This window comes from Balearica regulorum, chromosome 4 (genome assembly GCF_011004875.1).
Source record: "Balearica regulorum gibbericeps isolate bBalReg1 chromosome 4, bBalReg1.pri, whole genome shotgun sequence".
Taxonomy (NCBI): Eukaryota; Metazoa; Chordata; class Aves; order Gruiformes; family Gruidae; genus Balearica; species Balearica regulorum.
Window position 1 is genome coordinate 52,671,470 of NC_046187.1, and position 13,907 is coordinate 52,685,376.

The 13,907-nt window shown below is 38.8% G+C and overlaps 1 protein-coding gene across 1 annotated transcript in view; it reads left to right on the forward strand.

Moving 5' to 3' along the window:
• Positions 1-13,907, forward strand: part of SCFD2 (sec1 family domain containing 2) — a 199,710-nt gene that overhangs the window by 31,517 nt on the left and 154,286 nt on the right. The window contains exon 3 of the mRNA XM_075752170.1: positions 1,166-1,293. Within this exon, the coding sequence (XP_075608285.1) occupies positions 1,166-1,293 (128 nt within the window). The remainder of the gene's footprint in view (positions 1-1,165; positions 1,294-13,907) is intronic.

Here is a 13,907-nt window from a genome sequence, read left to right on the forward strand (position 1 = left end):
AAGATTGTGTCAGGTCATCTGATTTTTCCGTTCTTAAAGCACGGCAATAGGATGAAATTTGCTCTTCCTATTCATTTGTGGTTTGTTCAGAACAAGGGTAACTCAACCTTCTTCCCACGCTCCTTCCACCCACTCAGGCTTTGACAGAGGATGTGGGTTCCTGGGATGACAGGAGCGGGGCTTGGCGATCCTCTTACCTAGTTTGGGAGGTGGCACAGATTTGCTGAATACAGCCCTACCCTTGCAGCAGAGTGTAAGCACAGCTGTTCTGTAACTGCTATCAAATGAATTGTTGGGGGTTTTTATTTTCTGTGAAACAAAGCTTGTTTTGGCATCTTTATAAGCATGTTGTAAATGCCATCAGAATATATTTAGGAGTTAAATGTCTCCTGGGGAAAAAAAACAGAGGGAAGCCTTTTCTTTAAAAAAGAAAATAAATGAAAAAAAATTCAACACAGTTAATCCCAATGTGCGGCTTTAGCCCCAGGCGAGGGTTTTTACTCCCTTCTCCTCCCCCCCCCCCCCCCAACCAAGGAAACACTGAGTTCATTCACAGCAGCAACAAATGCAGTGTCCTGGAGAAGACTGACAGGAAACTGAGTGCAGATGAGCCACACAAATTCCTGATTTAAGCTTAGCAACAGCAACAATAAAAAGGAAATCTGTAAATACAGAAACCATAAGGACAGTTACATTCTGCTATGAATTATTCTTTTCATGAACCCCAAAGTGACGGTAGTTCATCAAATCATACCACCAACAGCCTTCAGCATTGGAAATATTGGCTTTGGGATTTAAACTCTCATGGGGAAGTTAGAGCCCATCCTTTCCATGGTTTTTTGGTAACTGAAGAAGTTTCGACTGTTTCTGACATTCCCATGGTTGAACAGTAGTGGTTACTTTGAGGCTGACATGCTTATTTATTATATGTGAATTCTAACGCTTTATAATTGGTAGCAAAAAATTCTAGATTTTTTTTCTGTAGAACTGTAGCAACTGTTCCACTAAGAAAAATCAAGCTTTTATATCACTTTATATTTGCTTGTATCCTGCCCGCCTCAGAGGAATTACTAAGTAGAAGCATTCATCTTAAAATATAAATGTTGTCTTAAGCTTACTCCATTATTCAAGTAATGTTTAGTGTAACCCTGTCATTTTCTTCTAGTGATCCAGCTGCCAAAGCTCTCTGGGAGTCCTTCATGAACCTCAAACAAAAGGAAGCTGTGATGGAGGCCAGGAGACACCTTGTGGAGGCTGTGAGCAGAGAAAATTTACCTATTAAGATGAGCATGGGTAAGTATTGAGTTCTTCCACTTAACCCTCTTGGGGAAAACTCACCCCATCCTTGGTTCACCCCCATCCTTGTCAACAGATTTCAGGTGAGGATTGTGGCTACCATAGGATCTTTCTGGTATATAAGGGAGAGGCAAGTGTTTTCTTTTAAATACAACAACCCAAAGATTGAGAGCGTTGGTGAAGTGGTGGAGTTCTGTGAAGGCGGGTTTTAAAGGCATGCAAACAGTTAGCAGTGCTGCTTGTCTTTGTTCTGCAAAGCATGAGAATTTGGGTGTTCTTAAAAAGTCAGCAGAATTTGTGTCCTGAAAGCATGCATTGTAAATAGCAGCTGATCTGATGGAAGTTGTGCAGATCTTGCATATGATTACATTATACGGGTAGTGATTACATTACATTACATAGGTTGTGAGGTTTATGTAAAGTAAAGCTGCTTGGCCTAAGAGAGTTTAAGCTGAAAACCACATCTGGGCACTCTTTAAACCTGAATTCATCAAAATATTAGAGATACAGATTATAACATAATGACTTTCAAGAGCTTTTTTTAGAACCTCATTCTCACTATATACCATACTCAGTGAAATGCAGGAATTGATGTAATACTAGCTTATAAAAACTGGTATTGCTCTATACCACAATGATTTTTTGCATTTTATGTATTCTAAGACTACTTTATGCTGAACTTTTCATCAAGAGAGAAAGGTCCTCATGGAATAAGAGTAACAGGCTTTTATCTAACTGCCAAGATATTGTAGAAGAATTAGATGTACAGCCAGCTCATGAACTCTTAACAACTATAACATTTCATATATTGTATGGTCTTTACAAATACCTAGAGCTTGCAGTTAGTAGATTATTAATCCAAAAAACTAGATCTCTGCAACAGTAATGCTGTAAGCTGTTTTAAAGAAATGGAAAAGCAGCAGCTGTGGGAGGGCTATTACAAATTTATCTGAAGGGAGGTAAGGCACAGTAAATAAGAAAATCTTGTTTAAGCTTTCACTGATACTGTGTGTGCATATTCACCATAATAACATTAAGAAGACCCCACTATTTTTCTATTACATATGGCTTAAAAAGTTATTAATGTTGAAATTCAGCTTTGTTTTAAAAAAGTAATTACTTCCTGTCTTTGAGAGGTAATGATCCATCCACCACACCACCTTTGCTGCTTTGTGTGAATGATTAGATCAGCCACCCTTTCCTCTGTGTCCCGTGGTATCCAGCGAAGGCTGCAATAACCTGGTTCTTAATCATATTAGCTGACACTTAGGTCTGAGCACCAATATATCACTTATGTAGAAATATTTAAGAGTTAATGGTGAAACACATTTCTGACACTATAGTTCTTGATACTTGTTTTTTGTTGAAGTGTAGCTGTAATTTATTAATGTTTATGGAACTTTGTTATTTATTTTGCGAATTGTATATTTATCTTGAATTTGAATCATAACCAGTTGTTAACTTTGTAGTTGAACTTCAAAAGGTGAAACAAAATTTGAGGCAGTTTTGTAAATGATAAACAGGGATAAAATGAGAAAGAAGGAGGGCATTACAGTCACCAAAATCAAAACTTCTTATTGAGCATAAATGCAGAAAACCTGAAACTCAAGCCCTGATGTCACATTGTCCAATGGTCCATATTTATCCATGACTTTTTAGAACAGATCTGCATCTTCACAGCATTCATTGCTCGTTCATCATGCTGCGTAACATCTTAGTTCTCTGTAGGGATGCTGGAAATTGTGTTGTTTATCAATTGCTGCTTTTGCTGAGAAGGAAAAATTCTAGTGGCCTGTTCTGTTCCCAATTGCTGTGTTTAGTTGAAAGGCTCCTTCCCCTGCGGCTGTGATATGAGGCAACACTGGCTGGAGAGAAGGGAAATGCTTTCAATCTGCTCTGTGCTTAGGCTTGAGTTTTTATGATTTTTAACTGAGGTTCTGCCTGTATCAGAAGATCTTAGTGGATTGCACACTGGTTTTCCCAACACTTAGGGTATTTTCTGAGTTTTTTATGGCCCTAATATTAAATGTCAGAGAGTTTTTCTAGCGCAAAAGTTACCTCTTACTCTCTTTACTAAGACCAGCTGTGTCAGATGGTAAGAGTATTTTCCTTACTACTACTTTTGTGCTTTTTTCCCCCTGGAAATAAGGAGTGAATTACATTTGAAAGCAAAGCTTTGAATTCCATTTGGTGTAGCTGAGCCCTCCTGCAGTGGCCACCTGCCTGAAAAACTGCATCATGTGTGACACTGGCAGCATGGGAGCCCTGTGCAGCAGGGAGAAACTCGATCCCATCCTGTTTCCGTATTTTCAGTGCAAGGAAAATAAATTCTGTTGTTTTCTGGACTTTGAAAGGCTGCTCGTTACTTTGAGGTGTGCGTGTGCTTGCCCACTTTTTCCCTGCAAGCAATGTGCGTGACGCCCGGCTTTCCTCTTTCTCTGCCTGGCTGCGTGTGGCAGGAGCTCTGACAGTTGTGGGAGGACACACAGCCCAAGTTTTCGCTTTCTGGTATCTTCTGAATGTTTCCTCCTCCTCCTGAGAGGGAAGGAGAGTAGGAGAACTGTAGAAGGGGATGCGTGTCTTCTCACCAACACCCCCAAATGTCTGCAGGCCACTGGGGACTCCATCTTCTCCCACTGAAATCAGCAGGAGTGGAGAGAGCAGAGGAGTTCTGAGGAAGGAGAAGAAAGAGAAATAAAGGAAATCAACAATTTTGGCCACGTTTTCTGGCCTGAGTAGATTGGAGCACTGCTTTCAGATGTTCTTGATTTACATGTTCATTTTATTAGTTGTATCAAGGAAAGCGGTACTGGGGATGACTGTTTCAGAAGGGATCAGTGTAGAACGAAGGTGGCTGAAGATGAGCTGGCAACTTTTTTTTGAAGGTTTTGGTGGATGGATTCTTGGAGCAAGCCCAGTTTCAAATTTAAGATCATCTCCATGGCATTTGTAAATAGAGCAGAATTCTCTCCTTTTTCTGTAGCCGTTCTATACTCAGGTTTTCAAGTGGGCCATTAAGTGGTCTTATATCATCTTCAAGGAAGATTTGCATATTTTTTTCTTCCATTTATGTCTGAGGAAAGTGCATATTTTATCTGTCATTTCACTTTGTGAGTGAAAGAAGTACACTGTTGTTACAAACTTCAGCAAGTGACACGGGCTAGTAAGCAGTCCAGAACTGTTCATTGCAACCATTTCAAAATCCTGTTTCTTTTTAAAAGAAGAATTGCAGTCTTAGGAAACTGCATCACAGAGGGAGACAAAGTGCCAAGTGATCATCTCTAAAACCAACTAGAACACAAAATTATGGAGATACTTTGACCTTTCTTTACGGAACAAAATGTGAGTCGTATAGCTGTGTAGCATGTTTGATTTTCTGAGGTCAGCCCTGGAGGAGGCAGGCAAAGCACCGTGCAGAATTCCAGCCAGCGTAAAGGCTTCACGCACGCTACATCCAGTTTGCTTACTGTTTAATCCATTCCATCCATAAATACATAACATGGGTATATCGCCTTTGAAGATGTAATTTCCTGTGGAGTTTAGTAATGCTGCCAGTATTGACTTTTGGGGAGTATTTGTTTGGTATTGCCTACTGTGGGCATGCTGACATTGAGCCTCTTCTTCACAGGATGATAGAAATGCACTGAAACCATGTTACTAACATAGAAGTTACATCCAAGCTTTGCCTTAACCCTTTCGGCTAGATACATTTCCTGAAACAGTATGTGCTTGCATGTAAACAGGTGGAGCTGTCTTTTGCTAGACGTCTATTTAAATAAAGAGGTATTAAAATATTCCATATCTATATATACACACATGCACACTTTAAAGAAACCAACAAACAACACTTTTTAAGAACTACATCAGCTCCATTTTGCCTCTGAGGCAGTTGCATTTGTATTTTGGATACTGAAGTGAATGCTGATAAATATCGGAGGAAGATACATATTTGCCAAGTTTTGGTCAGGTATCCCATTGTATAGGTGTAAATGCATAGGTGTAAATTACTTTGGCATAATAAAAATCCTGGCATTTAAAGAAATTTATTTTATTTAAAGAATTAAGTCTCCATTTGAAAAGCTCTTTGGAAGACAGTTTAGAAGATCATCAGAATAGCTTTTTGGTGAGATTTATAGTATTGTGCTAAATTCAAGTGAGATTGTAAATACTGGAAAGGAATTGCTTCTGCTCAGCTCTTAAACTAAGTGACTGTAAGGAATTCTGCTCTGAGGCAGCAGCCTGACTTACAGTACAGCAGAAAGGTTGCTGTTTTTTCCATTCTTCTGCTTCCCATTCCATTTTTCATAGGTCTGATGCATATCTTAATCATCTTCTGAACATGGCAGCCCATGAATCTCTTGTTGAAGGCTTTGCTATTAGCATAGTATTTGGCAGTGGTAAAAACTTTGCTACAAATGTTCTTTTGTGGCTTTAGAAACACCCTTGCTCTTCTGTTTGACAAGAGCACAGTAAACCTTGATCAAGTCTGAATACCTTTATTGTGTCTTTTTACTGGCATGGAGACTGATGAAAGTCGAAACACTGGTATAGTAACAGAAACAAAGTGCAGTGTGCTGTTACATGAGCCCTTGTTAGCAGAAGAAAAGCCTTTTGGTTTCTTTCCATTTGAACTGTACAAATACAGTTTTAAAAATCGAGCTCACTACAAAATTAGCAAAGCCTCAGGCTTTGTGAAGTAAAGAAGAGTACTGAAACTTTTTCAGATGGGCCGGTTTGCATGGATTGAATTGAACTCTAAAATTTGTTTCAGGAGAAATGGGAAGAGCCTGAAAGTTCAGTCTGGAGATATGAAATAATGTTTTAAGTTAGAAAAGTACCTTAAAATGGACAGGAAAACATAGATGAATATCTTATCTAAAAACATAAAAAATATAAAATGTGCTGCTGGTTTGGGGTTTTTTTTGGGGGGGAGGGTTTGTTTGTTTGTTTGTTTTTAAAGAAAAGTTGCATTGGACCATAACAGTGTTTAACATGCTATTTATTCTTGACAAGATCAATGTAAAAATATTCAAGATTCAATACCATAAATTCCTGGAATAAACTTTAGGGATAAAAGCTACCCACTAAGAAAATGAGCTGTAATAAAGTAGATCAGTATATATATAATCTTTCCAGATAAAGCAAGTCTGATCTCAGATATCTAAAGTCCACCCTGGCCAACCATTAGGACAATTCTGTGATAGAGACAAGTAGTGAGACAATGTCAGTCTGCGTTTGAGGTCCTTACAGAGGAGGAGAAGGTAGATCAGCATTGCAGGACTCGAAGTGGTCTGCGGGGTGTGTGAATCCCTTCTGCAGCACGTCTCTGGGTACCTGGGTAACAGCTGGGCTTGGGTGTCACTATGGGCCCCTGTTATGCAGAGAGAAGATCATATTGTAGACTGGTTCTTGGGATGTTTATGTACATTTCTGTGTTGCCTGTTTAACTGGACTCCAAACCCATCCAGAAACCAAGCTGCAGAATCAGTAAGGCAGCAGCCAAAGTCTTCCTCCAGGCATCCTCATGAGGCGGGAGGCTTCCCATACCAATTCAACTGAGACAGGCCTGGCTTAGCCCGAGGAGTCCTGAATTCCTGACAGTGGGTCTCACAGTGCTGCTCCAAGGGCTCACTAGTGTTCTCAGGGCATTATTTTAACGAGAGGGGACACTGCTTGTCTCAGACCTGAATTCCTTCCATTGTGCAGCCTGGATCCTGAGCAGGCAGTTCCTGAGTTAAATTAGTCTGCTCTTTGCCTCATCAAAAGTAACAGAAGTCGTGCAGTGTGGGACTTTATAGCCAAGTGGATTTGGTTTTTCCAGCCTGTTGCAATACTGAGTTCCTGATTTCTCCCTGTAGTGCAACTAAAACCGTAGTCTTGACCTGAAGCAAATGTTCCCAGTCTCAGTGATGGTCAATATAGCAGATGTTTTGTTGCATCACTCACTCCCGGAGGCAGGAAGGCTTTTTGCTTCTCAGAGTGCTAAATGTTTTTGAAGAGTTTGAGATGTATCTGAAACTTGTGGATACATTCCTATTTGGGGGGCTTCTGTATAAACCTTTGCATTCCCAGGGGAAGGCTTTCCCTAATAACTCTTGATGAAATGGTCTTTCTGAATAGTCATTACCACATTGAGAACTATAGAAAGAAATTGATATTATGGCTGTTTCACCTTGCAGTGATACACCAGGATGAAGTTCAGGGTTTTGACCCTGTTGAGTATAGTCAGAGTGTTCACCTAACTAAATAGATCCCATCTTCTCAAAGTCATCTGGTTTTGTCAGTCTAGGACAAAGATGTTGCTTCAAGCTCCAGATGTGCAAAGAGTATGTAGCCTTCTGCTGTTTTTCTTAAGCAACTGAACTTTTCAGGTCATCTCTGTAACTCATGAGATGTAACAGAAAGGATGAAGGATACTGATATTCCTGCCAACAAAGTTCTCTGTTTTTCAGGAGATGTGACAAAATAGATGAGATGGAGAGATGTTCAGGAGCAGAGGTTTGTTTTCCATCAGTAAGTGACACTGCATTTGCGTGTAGCGTTGCTTAGAAGCATCACCAGCTGAGCGGCCGTTTTTGCACATTATGTTTCTTTCAAGTTGGATGCTGAATTCAGGAAGGTGGTGTGCCAGTTCATTTTTTTTCCCAGTCTCACCTGTAGATACACAGACTATACCCTGGAAGTGTTCAAGGCCAGGTTGGACGGGGCTTTGGGCAACCTGGTGTAGTGGAGGGTGTCCCTGCCCATGGCAGGGGGGGTTGGAGCCAGATGGTCTTTGAGGTCCCTTCCAACCCAAACCATTCTATGAGTCTATGAATGTGGCAAAAGGCTTGCTGGTGTCTACACGGATCCATGAAATGTGTCCTTTGTGAGTGGTATTGTTTCTACAGTTGAAAAGAGAACTGGAAACTGCTGTGTCGCAAATGTTGAAATATTGTGCTAGCAAATAATAAATTTTAATCCTCCTTGTTGAACTTTTGCTCAAACACTGGAAATATATAAAAATGAGAGGCCTTCTTACGCGCAGTTACTTAAGCTTATTGTTAACTGCATTTGTTTTATTTGGGCAAGAGGTCGATGACTGAAAAAGAGGTACTGTGCCAGGTCCAGACACAAACTGTGACTCTTTAATACCAATGAGTTTAAAATTGAAGGAACTCTTAACTGGTGGAGCAGTGCAGTGTATTTCACGAGGAAGAAGAAAAGTCTAAAGCCATAAAGGCAGTTGTAGGTAGCTTGTTCTTATCCATCTCTGTTGATCTTGTAGCTGCTCAGCCAATTGAGTCGCTGCCTTTTTTTTTTTTTTTAAACAACTTACCGGTTTCTTTCCTTCATCTCTCACCTTTCCTTTCTCCCCTCCCTTAAATTGTCTTTCAGTAGGTGATGTTCCTTTATGACTTGGGGGAAAACACCACTTCGCATCTACCTGTTATTTGTGCACTGGTTTGTAGAACTTCAATGGCAGAGTATCAATTGGATCCATAAAGTGTAGTTTTTTTCTGGGAAATATGCACACTAAAATCCTTCTTGATGAGGAGAGAAGAGAGGAAAAAATTATGATAGAACATCTGTATCATTTACCCATCCTATCTGAAAAAAGTACCTTGAAATACCAAATCTTCATCTTAATTGTAGGAGATGAAAAGAACGATGTGGAATGTGCAACCCCACCAGGTTCTCCTACTGCAACAACAGCTACAGCTTTTGGGAATGGGTTTGGAAATGGTCCTGGGAGCTACGTCCTGCCCTCTGTTTAAAGGAAACATGCCTAATTTAGAGAAGGAGAGTAAGATGATAATGTGAAGTGCACTTGTAACAAAATGAAATAAATTTTAAACCGAATAGGTTAGCAGCAATGTTTTAACCCAAAACCGAAATTACTTGGAATAATGTTAAAGAAAAAAATAGAAGTTTTGTAGGGCATCCTGTACTTTCTCTATTGCAAGAAGTTTAGTTCGAGGCAAAATTTCTCCCTCAATGTTTTAGGAAGGTATTCCCTGCAAGTGACTGTAAATGGCTTTTTGCTGTTCTTGTTTAGGAAATCAAGTGTTGTTCAGACTTGTTCTGAGTGTTGTGGGTTGGTTTGAGGGTTTTGTTTGTTTGTTTAATGACTACTGCATTATGTGAATTTACCTTAAGGAAGTGTAATAACGGGACTACTCACACTTAAAATTAAGTTTAAAGAAAGACTCGAATTGGTTCTGAATTATCAAGTACCATGTTTTACCCTAAGCACTTGTTGAATTTTTAAAGGTTTCTTTTTTTTATTATTATTCTGTGAGTTAATATTCTTGCAGAAATAACAGTTCCTAGGTTAAGTTAGTTTACAAAGTTTCAGTAAAGGTATTTTTGTCTCAACTGTCTCTCATTGTTCAATGAATAACCTACTGTGTGCAAAATAGTCTCTTGTGATGTAAGATGGGTAATGGTTCAAGCCCTAATAAAATTGTAAAGCGTGTCATATTTGTGTCTCATACCTTATTTACTTCACTGCTATAAAACAGTTAGCAGATGGAAGTGAAACACAGAACCATGTGCAGTGATGTGAAATAGAGAAATATACTTGAGTTTGTTATCTTTGATGGAATTGTAGTTGGCATATGGATGCAGGACTATTTGCCTAACCTTACTGTTACTTTTGAGAAGGGAGTGGGGTGACAATAGTCTTTCTATGTGTCCAGACTTTTGGGATAAAGTCTTTCTTTTTTTTTTTTCTTCCTTTTTAAAAATATTTTTTTCTTTTTTTCTAGACAGTAAACCCAAACACTTAAATGTGAACTTGTGGCAAGGTCTCCTTCCATGTCTGGTTGTGATTAGAACTGAAGATAATTCTTAAAAATTTAAAAGAAAACAGAAATGTGTTGCTCTTGCAGGAGTTCTGCAAATATATCATTTCATTATTTATATTCTTTACTAATGTAATACTGCTAAGCTTATATTAACTTCAGTATGAAGTCTTTTTGTCTTAATAAAAGCATTTTTAAAAGCCTATGTTAATAGGGTCTTTCTCTGGACAATTTACATGTTCACAATAGTTGGGAGTAAACATTAATGTACAGATAAACATTTGTGAAACTTTGAAAAAAGGTTTAATGTAAATGTACATTGTTATTAATTTTTTATATTGTGTATCTTTAAGAGGAAATGACTGTGAGTTAAAAGCTTAAAAATTTAAATAGCATTTACTTGCATATATACTGGTAACTGGTATTGTTTTGAGAGTTGTTGTAAGTAACAGTAGTTCTTCATTGGCTGGAATCTGTAGTGAGTCCCAGTGTTTCTAACGTGTCTAAACAAACAGCTTTGATATCAAACCAACCAAATTGCCCAGGAAAGGTTGAAATGCTTCTTCCGGTTTTTGATTTCCCATTAGTCACTAGTAGCTATAAAGCTAGATCAGTAATCCTGCTATATAGAAATAAGCTTATTATATAAACGTATATATAAAGTATTAAAGATACTATTCATTAGTTACTGAATGCTGATGCAGCTTCCTGAAAAGAAGTAATTGTATTGCCATCTTCTATTCTCTGCTAAAATTTATTTGGTGTTTTTTTTGGGTAAACACCAGAGATTTCTTTTATTCACTAAGCTTACTTTATTTTTTGCTGACACAGAGTTCTATTATATCTTCTCAGTCTTGAAAAGAAATATTTTGAAGTTTTGAATTTGAAGTTTGGTTTGGGTTTTTTTTTTTGTTTGGTTGGGCTTTTTTTTTTTAAAGCCACTGTACTTGTAGACTGTCCATTTGTGATGATCAAGACATGGTTAAAAAACACAGAGGCAGGTCCCTTAAGCCTCTTTGAACCTGGGTGAAAAATAAACCAGTTATTCTGTAAGTCCAAGAAAAGGAAATGTACTGCAATTGCTGTTATTTATGTCTGTGGGGAAGCAGCCTGGTTGGAAATAAGATACAACTTGCTGTACACGTGCACTGTGATATCTTCATTTCATAGGGTGCATCAGCCGTAATGACTGTGTTTTACATCAGCAGCAGAGTTCATGAATAAGCTTTGGGAGATGCTGATTCTGGTGTCCGCTTGGCACGCAGCGGAAACACGTGGCGCCTGCGCTTTGCTCGAACACTGGGGCAGTTGTGGGTATCTGCACTGAGTGCCATGTGTGTCTTAGGAGATGACAAAAAGGGCTTGAGAATTTCTTTATGTTAAGAAAGGAGCCATCTAGTAAAAAAAAAAAAAAAGGAGGAGCAAACTTGAAGAAAGTAGTTGAAAGCGATGAGAAAGTAAAGGAGCAAAGTGTCACTGAGACCATCCTGTGCCGAAGGATTTAAACGAAAGCTACAGTACACGCTGGTGTGCTTGCAAAGTCTCAAAGTGTAAGACTTGAGGTGGAACATGGCAATACAGTAAAACTGGGTGGCTTGTTCAGTGCTTTTTTCCCAAGCATAATTGTACAAGCCTCATCATTCAGTCTCGCAAAGGATGACTCGTTACACAAGAGACATGGTGAATTACATATGTATGTACTAAGACATCATCATGTTTTCCATCCCTATTTATTTGCTTACCACCCAAAATGATTGTTAGGGTATTCTCAGCTGCAGAAGTCTTGCAGAAATCATCAGAGAAATAATCAGTCCTGTGAATAATGTACCAAAGAACAACCACCACCTCCCTCTCTCTGGGACAGCGTGCCAGGAACACGATGAAGCACTCAGTGTCTGAAAACATATGTCTTAGTGCTAAATGAGGACATGCGCAAGCCACCTGAAATCCTTTGGGCACGTTATTTTAAGACAAACAAGTTGATTCATTTCTGCAAGAGGTTTAAAGCATCTAGGAGATAATTCAACCAAATTTACAGATTTCAAGTCCCTTTACAGTCACAGTGAATTACTGTTTTCAAGGATTATTGGGTTTTTTAAGGCTAGAGACCCTCTGGTTGGGACTTGGCCTAGTACTCAGTATTAATTAACCTAGTGGAAGAGGTGAAAAGTAAGGTAATAAAATATGACCATGATACATATTTAGTCAAGATTAAGAAGGGAATTTGAGATATGTCTGGTATGCCAGTATTAAATTGGAAGTTTAATGGAGATGGTGATGCCTAGGAATTCTGGAAGATAAGATTTCACCTATTTATTCCAACAGTTCTGAAATTTGCTTTAAAATTTGTGAGGGCAACTGGAGAATATCGTAGATGCTGGCTAGAGATGGTTATTACTTCTTTGTTCATACTGATTTACAATGAAAAGGGGAAACTGAATGGTAGAGCACACAAAGAAGGAAATAATGGCTTGAAGTGGCCATACATTTAAAAATAAAGCTCTGCAGGATGAAAAAGAAAAAATTATCAGTCCATATTGAGACACCTAAGCTACCAGTTATGTTTGTCAAAGCCTTGTGAATGTACTGGGAAACTTTAAACTGGAGATAATCTAGGAATTGTAAATCATAGCTGGGGTCATATTTAGGCATCTGCATTTAAGTGCTTAGAACTGAAAATCTTGATGATTGTATTAGTGCTTCAGTTACAGTTGTCCCATCCAATTGATTAGGTTTTCTTTGTTTTAAGGCACGTAAAATAATTTTAAAAGAATAGTAACAGAACTTAAGCATGGTTTCCATTTTGTAATAAAAGACTGAGGCTAATTAAGAGAGAAGGCTAAAATAGCATATAGCATTTGTGTGAATGTAAATGATCTATATAGGATTTAATGTTACCATACACATCCGGTGATAAATAATAAACTACTTTTGAGATAACTTAACTCAATGCTACTTCAGGAGCTGCTCAGTGCCCCAAGATGGACTTATTCTGGGATTGCTGTAGTGGGGACTTGCCATCTGTGCTCATACCTGTGGCCATGAGGTTTTCTGTTGCAGGAGCACTAGTATCCAGATAAGGGAGAGTGGCTTACAAGTGACCATCAACCCCAGAGCAGATGGTTTTGTGTTTGTGGGAGATGAGCATGTGCTCTTAGAAATAAGCCTGTGATAGCTGCTTTCAGTCTGCTGTAAGGTTCAGTGCTTTTCAGGTCCAGAGCCTTATTCTGGAGAAGCCAGCCAAACAGCATTTCATACTGGCCTACTTTTCATCTCTCCAAAGGACTAGGGAGTAGTTCATCTACTCTTCTTTATTAACAATTTAAGGACTGGATGACTTTTGAAGTTAACTAAACAAAAGTTGAGATCAAATAATTTTTGTGGCACTTGCTGTTAAAGAGGGTTACTGAAATTTCCTAAGAAGTGCAAAAGCATTTTGGGTTAATAATAACATCTGGAAATTACGCTACCAAGGAGACATAAGGGGCGTCATCTGTCCTACTAAATTGCTCTCAGTTTGCAAAATATCCGACTCCCTTAGCAGTACTGTTGCCCAATTGGCTTCATGGAGTATGACAGCTTTCTACATTCCTCGCAAGTATCCAGCATTGGACATGATCAGAGGCAAGCTACTGGGAGAGACAGGTCTATATTCGTAAGTCTGTGGTTGAGGAGAACAATTTATTTAGAATTTTTCGGCCCTCTACAGCCTTGAAAAATCTCACCTGTGAACATAAGTGCGCCAGGGTCACTTCTTATTCGTCATTCTGTCAAGTGAAAAATGGACCTCAGTAGAAGTACTCTAGCCAATGTGTTCTTGCATAG